The sequence below is a fragment of the Schistocerca piceifrons genome, chromosome 5 (genome assembly GCF_021461385.2).
Source record: "Schistocerca piceifrons isolate TAMUIC-IGC-003096 chromosome 5, iqSchPice1.1, whole genome shotgun sequence".
Taxonomy (NCBI): Eukaryota; Metazoa; Arthropoda; class Insecta; order Orthoptera; family Acrididae; genus Schistocerca; species Schistocerca piceifrons.
The window spans coordinates 273,442,196-273,463,184 of record NC_060142.1 but is presented as its reverse complement, the minus strand read 5'-3'; the positions used below and the strand labels follow the sequence as shown (position 1 = coordinate 273,463,184).

The following is a 20,989-nucleotide window of genomic DNA, read 5'->3' as shown; positions in this document are numbered from 1 at the left end:
CAGGTGTTTTGTTTCCCCTTGACTGTCCCTCATGTTTCTTAATTTTGGTACTCTACTTATACATTTGTATATTATGCATATTTCTTTGCACAGCTATTTCATAGTTTGAAGGTGTTTTCATGAATACATGGAAATGAAATTATTTCAACGTTATTCTACAACTGGTGAAATTACTACCCAGGCAATGCCAAGTTTGTCAGCTAGTAATCAATAAAAGTTGTGTGTACCGATTGATGTAATACATGAAAAAGTGACAAAACTATTTTATTGCTTTTATGATTCATTCCAAATCTAACATTAATGAGAGACAAAGGGATATAAGATATACATTTGGAGGCAGAGGGGTGTAAGTGCTAAGTAAATTATTAATAAAATCATTAATGAGCACAACATTCCGAATTGAATACACTGATATTGTATGTACAGCTTCATTAATAACCATTGGACATGTTGGTTATTGTAGACAATGGAAGAAATGAACATAGAATTGTAAATCTGATACAAACATTGAAGTCTATTTTCTCAAAATGTTGATTTTGTCACTTACATCCCCTTCCTTTTACCTGCCTCAGTTCACAATGTGATCATACGCATATCCAAACATGATAGATCCTTGCAACTACATCAAAAACCACGACTTCTCCAACAGTAGAGGGTCACAACCACCTGTTTTCAATTCTACTTCTGCTGTAGTGTCCATAAGTGCCCAGCTATCTTTCATGGGGAATGATAAATATTCTGTTTGGCAAAGAGCTTGTGTGGCGTAATAGCTTGTTAGGATTATAATTTGGAAAGAGAAGTTCATTGATGGTGGTATGCTGCATTGGAGTATTTGAGAAAATCTGCTCAATCTGAATCAGGAACAAATGTGATGGAAACCTACTAAAATCGTCTTTCTCTTTGAAAGTTACCAACACGGATCTGCCAGAGAAGCTGAACATGGTCATTGATAGAATCTGATGTGAATGGTACCCAGAAGAAAAACACTTGCAATCATTTTCTAAAATTCTTTTTTGCAGTTCACTACTGTAGTCATTGGAACAATCACAAGGCTAACGTTGGGTGGTTGGTTGATTTAGGGGGAGGGGACCAAATAGCGAGGTCATTGATCCCATCGGATTTGCCAAGGATGGGGAAGGAATTCAGCCATGCCCTTTCAAAGGAACCATCCCAGCATTTGCCTGGAGTGATTTAGGGAAATCACGGAAAACCTAAATCAGGATGGCCAGATGTGGGTTTGAACTGTTGTCTTCCCAAATCCAAGTCCAGGGTGCTAACCACTCTGCCACCTCGCTCAAGCCTAAGGTACCACAGTACATAAGAAATGCAGGAAAGTAGTTTTAATCCAGAATATTTTATGAGCAAAATAAAATGATCATATGGCATTATTGGTCGGCAAACCCATCTGGGGTTTTACGGCCTCCTGGTGGGGAAGTCCTGGAATCTGATGCTACTTTGGCAACTTGCACATCGATGAAGATGATAACACTTAACACCTACTCCCCAACGGAAGAAAATCTCCGATCCGGCCAGGAATCGGACCTAGGACCCCACAATCTAGAGGCAGTGAATAACCACTACATAACAAGCTACGGATATTTTAAATGCAAAGTGAGAGTTTATGTTCACTGCCCTTCACGAAATGCAGGCTGTTTGGAAAAATGTTAGGACTCACCTTAATGCAAAAGTTAATATTGTGATCTTTCACTGATATAGTAACTAAGATAACTCATGCATAAAAAAGCTCATATAAAGACAGCTGCCCTGCTACTCATGAAAAATTATGTTTTTAGAGTCCATGCAGAACATCGTGGCTGGTAGATGCACAGTAGGCAGGGTATGCATGGGCGGAGTGGTAGTGGTGGGGACCACTGACAAGAGTTGTAGGGGAAATGCCAAGTGCTGAAGGGAAGTGCAGTCCTTAACTGAAGCCTACACTCACATTTTTTGTAAAAATTAAGTAGAGCCCCTCCATGTTCACACATGCCTAGTGACCATTCAAAAAGATGTCACCCCTGCTTTGGCTAGTATCTAAAAGGAATTCCGAATTTAAGATCAATATCTTATGAAAAAGAACATTCTCGGTAAAAAATAAACGTGTAATACGTTAGTTCTGTTGTGCCAAAACCCACTGCATTTCTCGTTTCAACAGCTATCAATGGCATCTAAAAGTTACATTCTTGCATCAAAAAATTCTTTAATTTGTAGAATAACATGGCAGATAACGAAGTTTTGCATTATAGCCATAAGGCAAAATACTCTCCCTTTTGCGTGCCATCAGTTGCAAAAATCTCACTTTGATATCTCAGACTGTTACTGAAATATGAGGAATGTTGCGGATATTTTGCTCTGGCTTTATCGCTGGAGTAGCACGATCCCAAATGAGTGTGCTACATCAGATCAATTTTCTCAAGACTGGTGACAGATACAGACCTCCACTTAAATCTTAAGAAAAATTTGATACATTACCTAAATTTCATATGCAGCAACATAAGTAATATGCACCAAATGCAAAATCATAGCGACCTCAATTTTCCATTTAAAACTTCTTCAAATTTCACATAGGATCTTACTTTCATGTAAATATCACAATAACTATGACTATTAATGAAATGATGGGCACACCATTATGCCATTATGAATGTTACATATAAAACTACAAGCAGTGCAAAAGTGAAATTTTTTAATGAATAGTTTCTGTAAAATTGCTTGAGAAAGATAACAGGGCATGTGCCTCGATTCTGTCATTACCAACTGGCCGAAAGGTGGTAAACAGTCAGTGTTCCCTTCTGAACAAACGAACGAACTCACCCAGCACTTTCAACAAAACCTGGACACTGCGTATCAGCCACCATATCCTGGGTGGCCTCTACTTGGCACAGCAATCGTTTACAGTGCTGATCCCCTACCAAGATGAAAGCAAACCTCCACAGAACATTGCCGAAATCAGAATCTCTAATTTTTATGTCACTTCCTCATACTACCCTTAAACTGAGAAACTCTGAACTCAGATAACTAAGGTAGTTAAAACTACCGAGAGAGAGAGAGAGAGAGAGAGAGAGAGAGAGAGAGAGAGAGAGAGAGAACCCTTATTATTTGATCATTGACCTTATGGTGAACCTCCACTACAAAGGTAAGAACCTCAGACTAGCTGCAATGTGCCCACCTACTGCCATGATTCTACAACTACAAACTTCCTGGAAAATCAGTTACAATATGTGTGAGTTATGGAATTTCTTTGGAAATAATAATAATAATAATAATAATAACATCTGAGAATTAAAAGAAATAATAATAATATAGTAGCCTAAGTACTTGTCAAAATTCAGAAACCAACACAGTTTATTTATTTCTAGCCCATAATCTTACTGACTAGTGCATTGCGCTTTAAAGATTATTTAACTCTCTACGAGGGTTGAATGAAAAGTAATGCCCCCACATTCGTTAATTAGGCTTGGATGGGAATATTTTAATAAATCAAATGCAGAAATAATCCTTAGAATGTTTTTTTAATTACCAGTATTCACCACTCCACATAATCACCAGCCAATTGGATACATTTCTGTTAATGATTAACAAGTTTTCTGAAGCCATCACGGAAGAAGTCAACACTTTCCGCAACCACAGTCTCTCAACGTCTTCATCAGAAGCATAATGATGTCCCCACATATCGTCTTTCATTATTGGGAACAGACAGAAGTCCAATAGTGCTAAATCTGGACTGTACGGAGGATGCCATACGGTGGCGAGATTCAGTCTCTGACGTTCTGCTGTGGTGACAAGTGAAGTGTTTGGTTTGGCATTGTCATGCTGCAGGAAAACTTTTCCCTTTTCCTTGTGGACTCTTGTTAGCTGTCGTTTCGGAGTTTGCAGCATTGTGATGCAACGCTCTGAATTTATTGTTGTTCCATGATCAAGGAAATCAACATGAGTAACACCATCTGCAGCCCAGAACACTGTGGCCATCACTTTGCCAGATGAGGGCTGCATCTTGAATTTATTTTTCTGGGGTGAGTCTTTGTGTCAATATTCCATAGACTGACATTTCATCTCCTGTCTCAGTTGAATGGAGGAAGGCGTCACTTTCATTCTCGTAACGCAAGAGGAGCTCCTGGCAAATATCAAGTCTGTGCACTTTCATTTCAGGAGTCGGCATCCGGGGTACCCATCGTGCACAAATCTTCAGATAGCCACGCAAAGCAATAATGTGACCCTCACATTCTTGTGAAATGCCGATTGTGCTCCCAATTTCTCTCTGAGTGATGCAACGGTCATCCTGAATCAATCTGTCAACATGTTGCTTGTGAAACTGTGGTTGCTGTCACAGGACGTCCAACTCTGTCCGTCACGCAGGTCAGATGTTCCCCTCAACATCTTTTAAACTTACTTGCTCAACGACGCACAGTATCACAGCACAATTGTATCACAGCACAATCACCATAAACTGCTTTCGTTCTCTCATGAATCTCCTTTGGGGTGACACCTTCTGCTGTCAAGAATTCAATGACCGCAGAGAGAGAGAGAGAGAGAGAGAGAGAGAGAGAGAGAGAGAGAGAGAGAGAGAGAGAAGAAGAAGAAGAAGAAGGTTGCTTAAATCGCATTGACCGATCATCTGCGCAGGATTCCATACCTTACACTAACAACACAACTGTTCAGTGCTACGGCTACCCACCAACTGGAGCCGTAGAGAAGAGGCTATGGAACAAGCCACTACCTGCCACATACCAGTGCTGCCAACTGTTGAAAAGTTAAGAAGGTGGAGGCATTACTTTTCAGTCAACTCTTGTAGTTCCCAATGAAGTTATCTTTTCTCAAGTCTGATACTAAATTTAATCATTTTGATTGTTTAAACTTAATTTTTTTATATCACATATTCTGTCAACTGCTTTTTAGTTCCATTTGCACCGCACTCGTGGAAAGACTGAGAAAAATGGAACAAACAATGTTAATTTTAAACCATCTGGAACACATATTAAAGACAATATATAAACAAACTTACTATGTTTCTCATAAAAAGCATTCACATAAAAAGTTTTTGTTTTATGTCTTAGACTAAAGTGTGTCAAAATGTGTATGTTGGTTTGCATCACATCAAAAAAATAAATTTACGCACTCACTACCTCCCTCTCAAAGCTTTCTTTGTCAAGTTCCTGATCAGGTGTATCAATTCACAAGTATGACAGTTTGACAGTAATCATGAGCCATTTCGATGGTTCGGTGAAATGGCTTTAAAGGTATGTGACAAACAGTATATGGAACAATTTTTGTGCACCTGTTTATGTAAACAGTAAAATTTTAAAATATACCACTGCAGGGAATCTTGTTTCTGTCCATTATCTTACCTTGATGAAGCCTGGCCTGCCATGTTTACTGTTTTATAGGTATTTTATTAATTGGAATTATCTTCTAATGTACACAATCTCAGCAGAATCTGAATAAAACATATTTGCATATCTTTGTGGATCACAACCTTTTTGTAAAGCAATTATTTAAACCGCACCTTGTTCCACATCATTTTACTAATATTTTTCCTTTTACATCAGAGAAATAGAACTAGTAACAAAAATATAAGATAGTAACTATGTGTATACAAAATACTGTTTAATAACAATACCCTAATAATAAAATCACAAAGGCACTGGATGCAGCAACCAGAACTAGATTTCAGCACATTTATAATTTAAGTACATCGGATAAACATCACAGAACAAGTTAAGTACACTTGATAAAATTCACGTGTATGCACGAGTTCACAATTCACCAAAGAATATTTAAAACATTGCCACTTGTCGCTACCAAATGAAATATCTTATGAACTCAAACAGTAATCAGACGTGTTCATTAATCACCTTGTTACAAACTCTACAGAACTGCTGTGTTAATATAATATATATGGTTATCACTGTTGCCAAGCTTAAGGCAATGCTAGATGGTAAATTTCACATTTGGAAGAGAAATCTTTGACCCTCTTGTCTATTTTAGGTAGTAAATCATGTCATTTGAGCTTGTACATCACAATTCACAAACCAATTTACATTACTTATACACAACACAAAAAGCATAACTCTTTAATATCTGTAATTATAATTCATTATTTAAGAGCATGAATAATTTTCAAACATTAGCTTTGAAATCCTTATCATAAAAAGAAATTTAAAAACACAGCTGCTCATATCCCTTCCATTGATTTCAATTACCTCACACGACATTATGTGCTCACATCATGTGTTACATCAAAACAAAGGTGCATCACAGTTTCATAACTAAGAAAAATGAGATCAAAATAAGACAAAGATATACACTTATGGCTGTGGAGTAACTCTTAGATATGATTTGCCTGATGGCAAAGGTTTCACTGAAATGCCTTTTGGAAACAAACTGGCTGCTTCCTCCTCTTTCAGGGTTGGAAGGACCATGCAGTCACCACCACTCTAATAAAAACAAGAAAACAAATGAAATAAGAAACAAATATTTAAATTTTCCAAAAAATTGCCAAGGCAAGGCAAATTCATTGCTTAATGTTAAGTAGTCATAAAAAAAATAAAAATCCTCTTTTAAGTCATTTTGTTCATATTCTTATATATAAGAAAAGTAACCAGGAACCTACCTATTTCAAAATTGTGTAAATGTATAACCCCATCACCATTATGCTTTTCTTACATTGTTGATACTCCTACCTGGAGTTTCCATTGTGTGACATGCACACCTAAAATTAATACCATTTTACTCAGTTTCTTGTAAGCTAAAAAGTAAGTGCTAACTGATGGATAACGGTGCTATATTTTCCAAGATGTTTTAATTATTTAATTTTGAAAATTTTCAAATCTGAATTTTTGTTTTGGAAAAAATTATGTTACTCTTAAATTGTGTGTTAATGTGTGTGCCAAATTGCATTAGTGTGTTCCACTGGCATATTAAAATACATTTTATTTTAATGGTAAGTGCAGCACATCATGCATAGTCCGTAGGGTTTTGGACTTGTTACTAACAAGGGGAGGCCGCCAATTGTGAAATTCAGATTCGATTCATACTGCGCATAATAAAAGCTCATGGCCAGAGTTGTAATGTGCAAAGCACCAAGATGCACTTCTCAGCCGTTGTCGAGAAAATCGACAGTTAAAATAAACCGTTGCGGTGAAACTCTCTCTACGATTAATGATTTTCTACAGCGTCGTGGCGCAGCGGTAAGCGCTCGGGTTCGTAATCCGAAGGTCACCGGATCGACTCTCGCGCCATGCAATATTATTTTTAATTATTAGTTTTTTATATAGAGGGAAACATTCCATGTGGGAAAAATTATATACAAAAACAAAGATGAGGTGACTTACCGAATGAAAGTGCTGGCAGGTCGATAGACACACAAACAAATATGTCTGCTTGTGTCTGTATGTGTGGATGGATATGTGTGTGTGTGTGTGTGTGTGTGTGTGTGTGTGTGTGTGTGTGAGCGCGCGCCGCGCGCGAGAGAGAGAGTGTATACCTGTCCTTTTTTCTCCCTAAGGTAAGTCTTTCCGCTCCCGGGATTGGAATGACTCCTTACCCCTCTCCCTTAAAACCCACATCCTTTCATCTTTCCCTCTCCTTCCCTCTTTCCTGATGAGCCAACTGTTGGTTGCGAAAGCTAGAATTTTGTGTGTATGTTTGTGTGTCTATCGACGCGCCAGCGCTTTCGTTTGGTAAGTCACATCATCTTTGTTTATCCCATGCCACTTTCCTTGATGTTGACCTCCACCTGTCCAATGGCCAGCTTCACACGTCCGTCCACATCAAACCCACCAACAAGCAACAGTACCTGCATTATGACAGCTGCCACCCATTCCACATCAAACGGTCCCTTCCCTACAGCCTAGGTCTTCGTGGCAAATGAATCTGCTCCAGTCCAGAATCCCTGAACCATTACACCAACAACCTGACAACAGCTTTCGCATCCCGCAACTACCCTCCTGACCTGGTACAGAAGCAAATAACCAGAGCCACTTCCTCATCCTCCCAAACCCAGAACCTCCCACAGAAGAAACACAAAAGTGCCCCACTTGTGACAGGATACTTTCCGGACTGGATCAGACTCTGAATGTGGCTCTCCAGCAGGGATACGACTTCCTCAAATCCTGCCCTGAAATGAGATCCATCCTTCATGAAATCCTCCCCACTCCACCAAGAGTGTCTTTCCGCCGTCCACCTAACCTTCGTACCCTCTTAGTTCATCCCTATGAAATCCCCAAACCACCTTCCCTACCCTCTGGCTCCTACCCTTGTAACTGCCCCCGGTGTAAAACCTGTCCCATGCACCCTCCCACCACCACCTACTCCAGTCCTGTAAACCGGAAGGTGTACACGATCAAAGGCAGAGCCATGTGTGAAAGCACCCACGTGATTTACCAACTGACCTGCCTACACTGTGACGCATTCTATGTGGGAATGACCAGCAACAAACTGTCCATTCGCTTATCTGGGTACTTCCCACTAACACCAACCTATCCGAACTCCGGAGATGGGAACTTGCTCTTCAATATACCCTCTCTTCCCGTTATCCACCAGGCCTCAATCTCCGCTAATTTCAAGTTGCCGCCACTCATACCTCACCTGTCACTCAACAACATCTTTTCCTCTGCACTTCCGCCTCGACTGACATCTCTGCCCAAACTCTTTGCCTCTGTATATATATATATGTGTGTGTGTGTGTGTGTGTGTGTGTGTGTGTGTGTGTGTGTGTGTGTGCGCGCGCGAGAGAGAGTGTATACCCGTCCTTTTTTCCCCCCTAAGGTAAGTCTTTCCGCTCCCGGGATTGGAATATATACCCTCTCCCTTAAAACCCACATCCTTTCATCTTTCCCTCTCCTTCCCTCTTTCCTGATGAGGCAACAGTTTGTTGCGAAAGCTTGAATTTTGTGTGTATGTTTGTGTTTGTTTGTGTGTCTATCGACGTGCCAGCGCTTTCGTTTGGTAAGTCACATCAAAAAAACTATTAATGAATTGCTTATGCATGTTGGTGAAGGCGGATCACTCTCCAATTGTACTGCCTCCATTTTTTTTCCGTTTGTTTAACAGGGTGTACCAAAGCTCTCACGTCCGCACTGATTTTCGACGATGCTATAACTTGCGCTAGGGACCGCATCTACCTTCTTTCGAAGTTAGCAGGCAACTACGCTGTTATGCGGCGGCTCGTTTCAGCCCATTCAACATCTGTCCATCAAGTGTAACGAGCGAGTAACGGAGTTTATATTTCCTACCTGCCACAGCAAATTTGTGTTCGTGGGGTTTCTATTCTAATTCGAACGTTTGACTTACGCTATATGTATTCGTTTCGGAATATCGTTTCTACGTCGTCCGTTAACTATACGTTGTTAATATTATGAAGACAATTAATAACATTTGTGAAATACAACTTTGTTTGCGGAAAACATAATGATGTTCGAAGTCGCCAGTTTTTCCACGACAAACAACTTTCAACAACTTATTATATGCATAATTGTTGCAACTGATTGAACATTCCACGCGGGAAAAATATATTTAAAAACAAAGATGATGTGACTTACCATACGAAAGCGCTGGCTGGTCTATCGACCTGCCAGCGCTTTCGTATGGTAAGTCACATCATCTTTGTTTAGATTCGACCCGGTCACCTTCGGATTACGAACCCGAGCACTTACCGCTGCGCCACGACGCTGTACAGAAATATGAATCGTAGAGAGTATTTCACAACAACGGTTTATTTTAACTGTCGATTTTCTCGACAACGGCTGAGAATTGCATCTTGGTGCTTTGCCACATTATACCTCTGGCCATGAGCATTTATTATGCGCAGTATGAATCGAATCTGAATTTCACAATTGGCGGCCTCCCCTTGTAAGATATAATATGTCACCAAATAATGCTATCAAATCATTATGTTTATTTAGTCACAAATATACTTAAATATATATTCTCATTTGGCTTTCCCAGTTTAGCTGTGAAAATATTTTAACATTAACCAAGACAACACTTGCTAATAAAGATCATGAGTAATTTACTTTATTATACCTTTATTTTACAGATGAAAGAATGAATGAATGTAGCCTGTGTTGTCCCATTGAGGGCAAAGGCCTCCTACAAGTAGGGGTAGCTGCTTTTAAAGATTCACGTGGTGAGCTAGTCTGAGTAAGAGGGTACCGCACTTAGTGCGTGCTACACATTGAATTACACTTTATCACTTAGTTGTAGTTCTAGTTCTTTCCACGTCTTTCTGTTTCTGCCTATGCTGGTCCACTTTCTTCCTGCTTGTTTTCTGAGTAAGTCCAACCATTTGCGTCTTGGTCTTTCTTGGAGTCTCTTGCCGATGTAGGGGCCCCATGTGGTAGTTCGTGCTGTCCACCTGTCATCTTCCAGCCTCGCCACATGGCCGCCCCATTTCCATTTGGTCTTCATAGCCTGTTGTGTTATGTCTATTATTGCCTGACATCTTGTGTATCAAGGTGTTCAATAATCTGTCTTAAACAATGATATAGCTGTTGTTATTTAACAATGTATTATTTGAGTGTCTCTCAAAGAGAAATTTGTTTACTCAGCTTCAACAAGAAAGATGTTATGATGATCCACTAACAATCTCATTACGGACTAAAATTATGTTTTGCACTTTTATTTTAAATGATGGTCTTCATGGTTATGAAAAATAGAAGGCTGGTCCACAATGATGCATAAGCAAAAGATTTACTTCTTTCTCATCCACCGTTTGTTTTCATAGGCGCAAGCACAAAGTCCCGTGATCTCTTCAAAAGTATGCAGCATCTGGGCCCACTTGAATTTTATAAACACTGAAATCCTTAAAAATCAGAAACAATTTTTGCCTTCTCTTGGGCTTTGCTCGTAGGAATAAATGCATGATACTTCTGTGTCCCTGTGACAGCTATGGCTTTATGAAAACTTTTCACAAAGATCCTTTTTTTATGCTGATTGCTCATCATTTGTCACACAGAAGTTACTGATGGCTTATGTGCTTTACCCCCACTCAGACAATTAGAATGAAGTTAATATTTAATCATGTTGTGCTTCCACAGCTGATTAATGTGCATGTTAAGAAAACCACTTCCACACTCATTGTGTGGAATTATTAAGCCACTGGTTGCATTCTATAAAAACATCCTTCGGTGACAAAGTGGCACAAATGTGCCAGTGTCACGATTTAAATTGCTTAATTTCCTAATAAAATGATAACCACGAATGCTGGAATACAAGAATAATATTCCACTTTGTGGACTGCTCTAGGTACTTGTATTGCAACATGTGCCTTTCAACATTTTTCTGGGTGATTAAGCATTTTAAATCATGACACCGTCTGTTTCCTGCCACTATTACCTGAGCGTGTGATTAAAGAGTTATACATGCACAAAGATATTCGGTCTTCTTTCCCTGACCAGTGCTTTGCTAATATTATCCCAACAATTAACCTCTACTGAGATGAATCTGTCAATAGAAGCACATACACACTGTTCTATAAATAAGAACTGTAGCTACTGTAAACTAAAATGATATAAAATGCAAACTGCATGCTATCCCTTACATTATTTATATTTACTGTCATAAGGCATAATTTAGTACAATTTTAAAATACTATTGTGGAGACTGCTTAGTTAGTACTTAATTTCATTTAATTTAATAAACCAGCTACCAGAAAGATAAAATTTCCATATGTAACCATCTAGCAGAAAGATAAAATTTCCATATGTTTGCCTTGGAATACCACCATGAAAAATTCAATTCTATAATTTTCAAAATTTTAAAAACACTGGGAAAATTAGCATTTCAATGAATCTGGTCAAGCAGCACATACTTTTAAAGCCTATAACAAGCTGAATAATGGTACAACTTTCAGGTCTTCGAGCTATGGACATTTTTAAGGTTTCGAAGCGTGGCAAAAATTGGGCAAATTAAAATAAACTAAAAAAGAAACGTCCAAAAAAATTTAATTTTGGATTTTATCTTTTTTTAATAGGTAGAATAAAATGACAAAAATGTAAATTTCTAAATCATCAAGGTTCAAATAATTTGTTTTACTGGCTGATTTGACATGGAATGACCCCTATGTCAAAATGTGTGTTGGCCACCAAAAATCTTGTTCCTTATCCAGATAGCACCTTAAACCCATAGTCTTATTTAGATACATGGCTACATCTTCATAATGTGTACCAATGACAAAAAACAGCCTCTGCGCTTTCTTCCCGAATTTTAATCTCTACTCCCAACATCTGCTTCAGATGTTACTTGTCAACTGAGAACGTTTACTATCTTTGATGTTTACATCCACCTCGCAGATGAATCTGGAAGAATCTCTGTTCATATCAATGTGCTGCCCACCAATAGTACCTTCCCCCTTCCTTTTGACAGGTGTGTCTTTGTCTTAATGGGTGTCCTATCTTCCTGCCCTTTTTGCCAGTGTTTCCACATATTCCTTTCATCACCAATTCTATGGAGAACCAACCTCATACCTTACCTTATCAGTCCAACAAATTTTCAAAATTTTCCTGTAGCACCCTATCTCAAATGGTACTATTCTCTTCTGTTCCAGTTTTCACACAGTCCACATTTCACTGCCGTACAATGCTGTGCTCCAAAGATACATTCTTAAGTATTTCTTTCTCAAACTAAGGCCTACGTTTAATACTAGCATACTTCTCTTGGCCAGGAAGGCCCTTTTTGCCAGTGCTAGTCTGCCTTTTCTGTCCTCCTTGCTCTGTCCGTATCTTGCTGCCTGGAGAGCAGACTTCCTTGACTGTCTACTTCTTGATTCCCAATTCTGATAAGTTTCTTGCAGTTCATTTCTGCTACATCTCATTATTTTTGTCCTCCTTCGACTCACCTAATGCACATTAAAATGAACCGATCCTATAAACCTGGAAACTTTAGGGACTCAAAGTGTGATGCAGGAGCTTTCCTAATATCTTAATACCCTCCATCAGAAACCATATTTTGTCCAACTAGCACAGAAACACATTTCTTGTGCAATTTCTTCTTGAGACACAATGGCCATTGTGAACATGCCATTACCAGTACTACATTTATAAGCAATATCTTCTGGGGTACTATCTGTAATCTTTCCCAGAGGTGAGAGGCATCCTACTCGAAATTCTGATCCATGTTTCACATGGCACTCCTGCTGCCTAGTCCTGCATCCAGAGATTATACAAATAGAGACTGGATATTAATGCTCAACTGGACACGCGTGAAGCTCCAAGGAACAGGGTATATCTTGACAGCCTCAGAAAGGGTAGTGTTTAGTGTCCACTGGTCTAGAAGGTACCACTTTGAGAGGTGGACCTGACAGACAGAACAGGAAGAGGTACAGAAGTGAAGTTTGTTGCTCACAGTGGGTACAGGTAAAATCAAAAGGTGGGCTTATCCACAAGCTGAGGAGTGGAAAACTTGAGAAGGCTTTGTGGAAGCTCATTGTATTTTGCATAACATTGAACTCCAAGTGCAATAACAGACTGACTGACTATCTGGGTATACAATTTTGTTTGTGAAAATGTAACTATGCTACAATTATTATGGGTGAATAGCTCAAATTTTTACAGCCAATAAAAACTTCAACTGCACAGATAGTAATGGGAGAAATACGGTGTTTCAAATGTAAGAGAGTGTTTACAGTTACAACTGATTAAAAGTCTAATATAACCTATGGGATCAACAAATTAATGATATGAATATAATAGAGGGAAACATTCCACGTGGGAAAAATATATCTAAAAAGAAAGATGATGAAACTTACCAAACAAAAGCGCTGGCAGGTCGATAGACACACAAACAAACACAAACATACACACAAAATTCTAGCTTTCACAACCAATGGTTGCCTCGTCAGGAAAGAGGGAAGGAGAAGGAAAGACAAAAGGATATGGGTTTTAAGGGAGAGGGTAAGGAGTCATTCCAATCCCGGGAGCGGAAAGACTTACCTTAGGGGGAAAAAAGGACAGGTATACACTCGCACACACACACATATCCATCCACACATACACAGACACAAGCAGACATTTGTAAAGGCCTTTACAAATGTCTGCTTGTGTCTGTGTATGTGTGGATGGATATGTGTGTGTGTGCGAGTGTATACCTGTCCTTTTTTCCCCCTAAGGTAAGTCTTTCCGCTCCCGGGATTGGAATGACTCCTTACCCTCTCCCTTAAAACCCATATCCTTTTGTCTTTCCTTCTCCTTCCCTCTTTCCTGACGAGGCAACCATTGGTTGCGAAAGCTAGAATTTTGTGTGTATGTTTGTGTTTGTTTATGGGATCAACACATACATGTAGACTATAAGACACTTTAATATTCAAATAACTTAAAGGAATCTAGACGGGTGATGTCATCAACAACCCCTGATATTCCGACAGGATGCCCTATCGTTTTCAAGGCAAAACTAACACACACGCGCACGTACACACACACATGCGCGCGCGCGCACACACACACACACACACACACACACACACACATACACACACACACACACACACACACACACACACACACACACACACACACCAGAAGTTATCAGTAGTGAAATTAATAATCAACAGGTGAGGTAGCATAAACTCTGTCCCTCTATGAGAGAGCAGGATTACACGCAGAATTTAAACAAAAAACCACCATATGTATTTATAAGGTAACTTGCTAATTTAATTTCAATAGGTTCCTTAATAACGCTACCCCAGTAGCTGGAAGTGCGTGCCAGAACCTCCATGTTGTAATAGACAAAGGATGACCGGTGCCAAGATAATGTTCTGCAGAAGCGTATTTGCTCAGCTGTTTTAATTGTGTGTGTCACTTGTACTCAGTACACCATTCCTTCACAGTCCTGATATCTGACCAATATATGATATAACTGCGAAGAATATGGTAGACAATCGCCTTACGCAAACCAAGTTCACCCTTTATGGAACCTGGAAGAACCCTGATCTTAGATGGTGATCGAAAAACGCACTCACATCATATTTCTGCAAAATACGACCACTCTTTGTTCAAAATGCTCCCTGCATTCAGACAAAAAGACTTTGGTGCCACCTTGGTAGTATCATCACTCACCCAATGTACATTTGGTTGACAGCACAATTCATGTCTAGCCTGTCTTTCACTGTAACCATTTATGAAAGGTGACTTCGAGATACGGTAACTCAGCTGACAAACTCTCAGCGTCCGAGATGACATGGGCCCTTTGAATCAAGGTATGAAGTAGGCCTTCATGTTGAGTAGGTAGGTGGCAGCTGTTAGCCAGCTTATACAAGTCAGTGTGAGAAGGCTTCCTATAAATATCGAGGTAGCACCAAAGTCTATGGCCTTTTTGCCTTACGCAGGAAGCATTTCGAACAGGAGTGGTCATATTTTGCGGAAATATGAAGTGAAGTGGATTTTTCAACCACCTTTCTAAGATCAGCATATTTAAGGATAATTGATCATTTTGTATCACATAACTTGCTATCAAACGTACAGTTCGGCTCTGGAAGTCATTTAACAACTGAAAATGCTATATTCTATTTTCTTTGTGAGGTAATGGATGGATTAAACAAAAGGTTTCAAATGCTAGGTGTATCTTTTTGATTTAACTATGGCATTTGATTGTATTGATCATGAAATTTTGCTCCAGAAGTTGGACCATTTCAGAATATGGGGAGCCGCTCACAATTGGTTCACCTTTTACTTTAACAATAGACAGCTAAAGGTCATTTTTCACAGTGTTGAGAATGGCTGTGATGTGGGGTCTGAGTGGGGTACAGTCAATTTGGGGGGGAGGGGGGGGGGGGGGGGGGGGGTTTGCCAAAGGGATCAGTGTTGGAGTCACTCCTGTTCATTATTTATACAAATGATATGCCCTCTAGTATTACAGGTAGTTCTAAAATATTTCTGTTTGCTGATGACACTAGCTTGGTAGTAAAGGATGTTGTGGGCAACACTGACTCAGTTTCAAATAGTGCAGTTCATGACATTAAGTTCACACCTTGTAGAAAAACTAGCACAAAATCACAATAAGACTCAATTTTTACAGTTTCGAACACGCAATTCAACAAAACCTGACTTTTTAATTTCACAGAATGGGCATATGATTTGTGAAACTGAACAGTTCAAATTTCTAGGTGTTCATAGAGATTTGAAACCGTTATGGAAAGACCATGTTCGGTATCTTGTTCAAAGACTTAATGCTGCCATTTTTACTAATCTAACAGTATCTGATGTAAGTGATCATTTGATACAAAACTTAGTCTACTTTGCTTATTTTCATTCGCTTATGTCATATGGTATTATACTATGGGGCAAATCGGGCAATAAGTGGTGTAAATTCGCGACCTGTTGTCGACCACTGTCCAATTGTCTGGTTATTTTGACATTGGCCTTTACCTTAGCCAGCTTCATCCTGACCCACAACTTCTTCACTTTTGAAGGCCAGACATACCAAAAATTAAAGGGAACAGCCATGGGTACCACGATGGCCCCCTCGTACGCCAACCTATTCATGGGTCTCCTAGAGGAAGCCTTCTTGGTTACCCAGGCCTGCCAACCCAAAGTTTGGTACAGATTTATTGATGACATCTTCATGATCTGGACTCACAGTGAAGAAGAACTCCAGAATTTCCTCTCCAACCTCAACCCCTTTGGTTCCATCAGATTCACCTGGTCCTACTCCAAATCCCACGCCACTTTCCTTGATGTTGACCTCCACCTGTCCAATGGCCAGCTTCACACGTCCGTCCACATCAAACCCACCAACAAGCAACAGTACCTGCATTATGACAGCTGCCACCCATTCCACATCAAACAGTCCCTTCCCTACAGCCTAGGTCTTCGTGGCAAACGAATCTGCTCCAGTCCGGAATCCCTGAATCATTACACCAACAACCTGACAATAGCTTTCGCATCCCGCAACTACCCTCCCGACCTGGTACAGAAGCAAATAACCAGAGTCACTTCCTCATCCCCTCAAACCCAGAACCTCCCACAGAAGAACCACAAAAGTGCCCCACTTGTGACAGGATACTTTCCGGGACTGGACCAGACTCTGAATGTGGCTCTCCAGCAGGGATACGACTTCCTCAAATCCTGCCCTGAAATGAGATCCATCCTTCATGAAATCCTCCCCACTCCACCAAGAGTGTCTTTCCGCCGTCCACCTAACCTTCGTAACCTCTTAGTTCATCCCTATGAAATCCCCAAACCACCTTTCCTACCCTCTGGCTCCTATCCTTGTAACCGCCCCCGGTGTAAAGCCTGCCCCATGCACTCTCCCACCACCACCTACTCCAGTCCTGTAACCCGGAAGGTGTACACGATCAAAGGCAGAGCCACGTATGAAAGCACCCACGTGATTTACCAACTGACCTGCCTACACTGTGATGCATTCTATGTGGGAATGACCAGCAATAAAACTGTCCATTCGCATGAATGGACACAGGCAGACAGTGCTTGTTGGTAATGAGGATCACCCTGTGGCTAAACATGCCTTGGTGCACGGCCAGCACATCTTGGCACAGTGTTACACCGTCCGGGTTATCTGGATACTTCCCATTAACACCAACCTATCCGAACTCCGGAGATGGGAACTTGCTCTTCAATATATCCTCTCTTCCCGTTACCCACCAGGCCTCAATCTCCGCTAATTTCAAGTTACCGCCACTCATACCTCACCTGTCACTCAACAACATCTTTGCCTCTGCACTTCCGCCTCGACTGACATCTCTGCCCAAACTCTTTGCCTCTGTATATGTCTACTTGTGTCTGTATGTGTGTGTGTGTGTGTGTGTGTGTGTGTGTGTGTGTGTGTGTGTGTGTGTGTGTGTGCGCGCGCGAGAGAGTGTATACCCGTCCTTTTTTCCCCCAAGGTAAGTCTTTCCGCTCCCGGGATTGGAATGACTCCTTACCCTCTCCCTTACAACCCACATCCTTTCGTCTTTCCCTCTCCTTCCCTCTTTCCTGATGAGGCAACAGTTTGTTGCGAAAGCTTGAATTTTGTGCGTATGTTTGTATGCCTTTCGACCTGCCAGCGCTTTCGTATGGTAAGTCACATCGTCTTTGTTTTTTGCAGCAGCTTTCACTCAGTTAATACTCTGCAGAAATCCAATCTGCATTTGGATCGCACTTCCCTAACTCTTGTGCAGAAAGGTGTGCAGTATACTGCTGCATCCATTTTCAATAAGCTACCACAAGAATTCAAAAATCTTAGCAGCATTACTTAAACTTGTGGCTTGAATTTTTTGGGTTCATCTGTTACTACTTTTATGTTGTAATTTCACGTACTGATACATTCCACAACCATGGAGATTTGCTCCTCAATTTGGTCCAACAGAACTAGATGCTTAAATAAAAAATAAAATAAAATTTCTTTTAGTCTCATAAAAGATGATGTTGGTATGCCTAAGGCGGTGTCTAACATATTCCTTGCAGTCATGACATGTCATATATTGGTCAGACTATGAGGATGAAGGAATGGTGTACTGAGCATGAGCAACACACGCATTTACAACAGCCAAGCAAATCCACCATTGCAGAACATTGCCTTGCCACTGGTTATCCTACGGAATATAACACCACAGATGTTCTTGCATCCACTTCCAGCTATTGGGATAGTGTTATTAAGGAAGCTGTTGAAACTACGTTAGCAAGTAATCTTATAAATAGAGATGGTGGTTTTTGTTTAAATTCTGTACTACTCCTGCTCTCTCACTTGTTGAAAAACAGAAACAGAGTTTATGCTACCTCACCAGTAGATTATTAATTTCGCTATTGATAACTTTTGGTGTGTGTGTGTGTGTGTGTGTGTTGCCTCAAAAATGACAGGGTATCCTCCTGTCGAAGTATCGGCAGTTGTCGATATTACCTGGCTGCATTCCCAGAAGTTACCTGAACATGTAGAATATAGTTAGTGAATAAGAGCAACTTGATTAACACAACAGTAATAATGACAAAGATCATGCAAGATTGGTGCAGCTAATGTAACTGATCGCCATCAGTGACAATACACTCTAGACATATACATTTTGTTTGTGTACACCTCATTCATAATTGCAATTAATGTTTCATGCTGTAAATGAAACATGAGATGCAAGTACCCACATAAGGCATCAGAATTATCGGCACTTAAATCCACAAGCATGTGTAACCTGTATTAGTTAGGTTAGTAAAATTTCATATGTATGTGCCATGCAACAATTAGCTGTAGGTTAAGTTTTTTTAATCACTTATATCGTAACATTTCTATTATAAATAAGTACATAAAATGTAGACAGAGGTACAAGGGAAGCTGCACAGCATTTACTATAATAAATTACACTGTACCTGCCAGTCTGCAGGAGTTGCCACCTTCTTGTTCTCTGTCAGCTGCAGTGAATCAATTGCTCTCAATATTTCACTGCAAAGAATATTGATAAAAATTGTGTTAACAGTATAATTCAACAAAATCATTAACAAATTAACACTGGGCAATAAACTGGTCACAGTTATGTTACAGCATGAACAACATGCCACAGTGATGGACGTCTTATTACAACAAAAACCAGCTACACAAAAATACTTTTGAGAAGCAGAAAGTAGAACCTAACACCAGAACCCTGGGACTTCTTCATTACTTGTATAACTTGAACCCCGTACCTTGTAAAACTAGTGCTTCCAAACTTCAAACATGGGAAGCCTGTCTTCAATACATTTTTAACTCTCACCATTCACCCCTTGGCTTCACGATTCTGCCCCTGTCTTTCACTCACATTTTACTTTTGAAAAACACATTCTGTCTCTGCATATCTAATCCAGACCTGTTGTTGTGCCTGTCTGCAACTCAATAGTCATCTTTATGGTGAGTAGCAATCTATCCTTTTCATGACTTGATATTCCAACCTGGATTTTTTATTGTTTGGTTTTATGATAGTCCCTTATTTTTAATTCCAATTATATTCCTCCTATCTTTAGCTCACTTCTGTGTCTTTCATGTTTGGCTCTGGCAGCTAATTACTATAATCTCCACCACAGTCACTAACTGCAGATTTTTTCCTCTTTCCTAATCCATGATTTAAAAAGACTTCCTCTCTTCCATCATCAGTGTATCTTAGCCAGTTTTTCTATTTCCCAATTTTCATTTTTTATGATAATAATTTGTTTACACATACTAAACCTAGCTTGTGGAACTATTAATCCCTTCCTTACGGACAAGGGAAGGTATGTTCAAAAGGAAGGGTACTTTCCTAACCCTCCGTAACCTAACCAATTTTAAGTTGAATAGATTCACATTTTGTAGCTGCTGCCTCCTCCTACATGGTGGTGGGTTGAATGGCTGGCAGGGCGGGCGGGGGAGTGTGGGGGGCAACCAAGCAATGCCATCAGTCCCACAATCCAATGTGGCAGAAACTAAAGAGGAACAACAGCAATAGCACAGTCCAGCTGATGGGAAAAGGAAATATGAGTGAACAAGGAAGCAAAAAAGATGTTGGGATGGCAGAAAGGGTAAAGAAAAGGAGGGTGGCAAAGGGAGGGGGTTGGGGGGTAGCGGCAAGTGCAGGGGGCACCGTAGAGGCACTACGTATGCTGGGGCACAATCACCACCGCCGACCCATCCCAAGGTTCACCAGCCTCTGACACATACTCTGTAATGGGTTGGTCCGAAAGGCTCCAGTCTATAGCTGAATGCCCTCATGCTGGACAATATCTAACATCTCGAGGTAGGAACGACGGGCTGATCCGTAGGCCACACTGCCATGATCTACACTTGGTCGAACAAATGTCTTATAAAACTGCTACTCCCCATCTTTTTCTGCTAAGACATTTCAAAATATTCAATGACTAGAAGTCTTAGGTCTTTCTGGTGTGGGAGCCAAGTTAATTCAGAGTCAAATAATAAACACAAAAAGCACGTAAAACGTAAAATATTGTCCCCCCATTATAAGCACTGGTTGGTCGAAACTTTGATTAAAATTGATACGTGTAGTCTTATCTGGCGAAAACCGAAAACCATTTGTCCCGGCCCAGGTTTCCAGCCTCTAACGGTCAGC

General features: G+C 40.2%; 1 protein-coding gene across 1 annotated transcript in view; it reads right to left on the bottom strand.

The window, feature by feature from the left end:
* Positions 1-5,499: 5,499 nt before the first annotated feature.
* Positions 5,500-20,989, bottom strand: part of LOC124799310 (peroxiredoxin-6) — a 53,010-nt gene continuing 37,520 nt past the window's right edge. Inside the window, exons 5-6 of the mRNA XM_047262896.1 lie at positions 19,287-19,359; positions 5,500-6,431 (exon numbers count right to left, since the gene is read on the bottom strand). Coding sequence (XP_047118852.1) covers positions 6,303-6,431; positions 19,287-19,359 — 202 coding nt within the window. The 3' untranslated portion in view covers positions 5,500-6,302. The remainder of the gene's footprint in view (positions 6,432-19,286; positions 19,360-20,989) is intronic.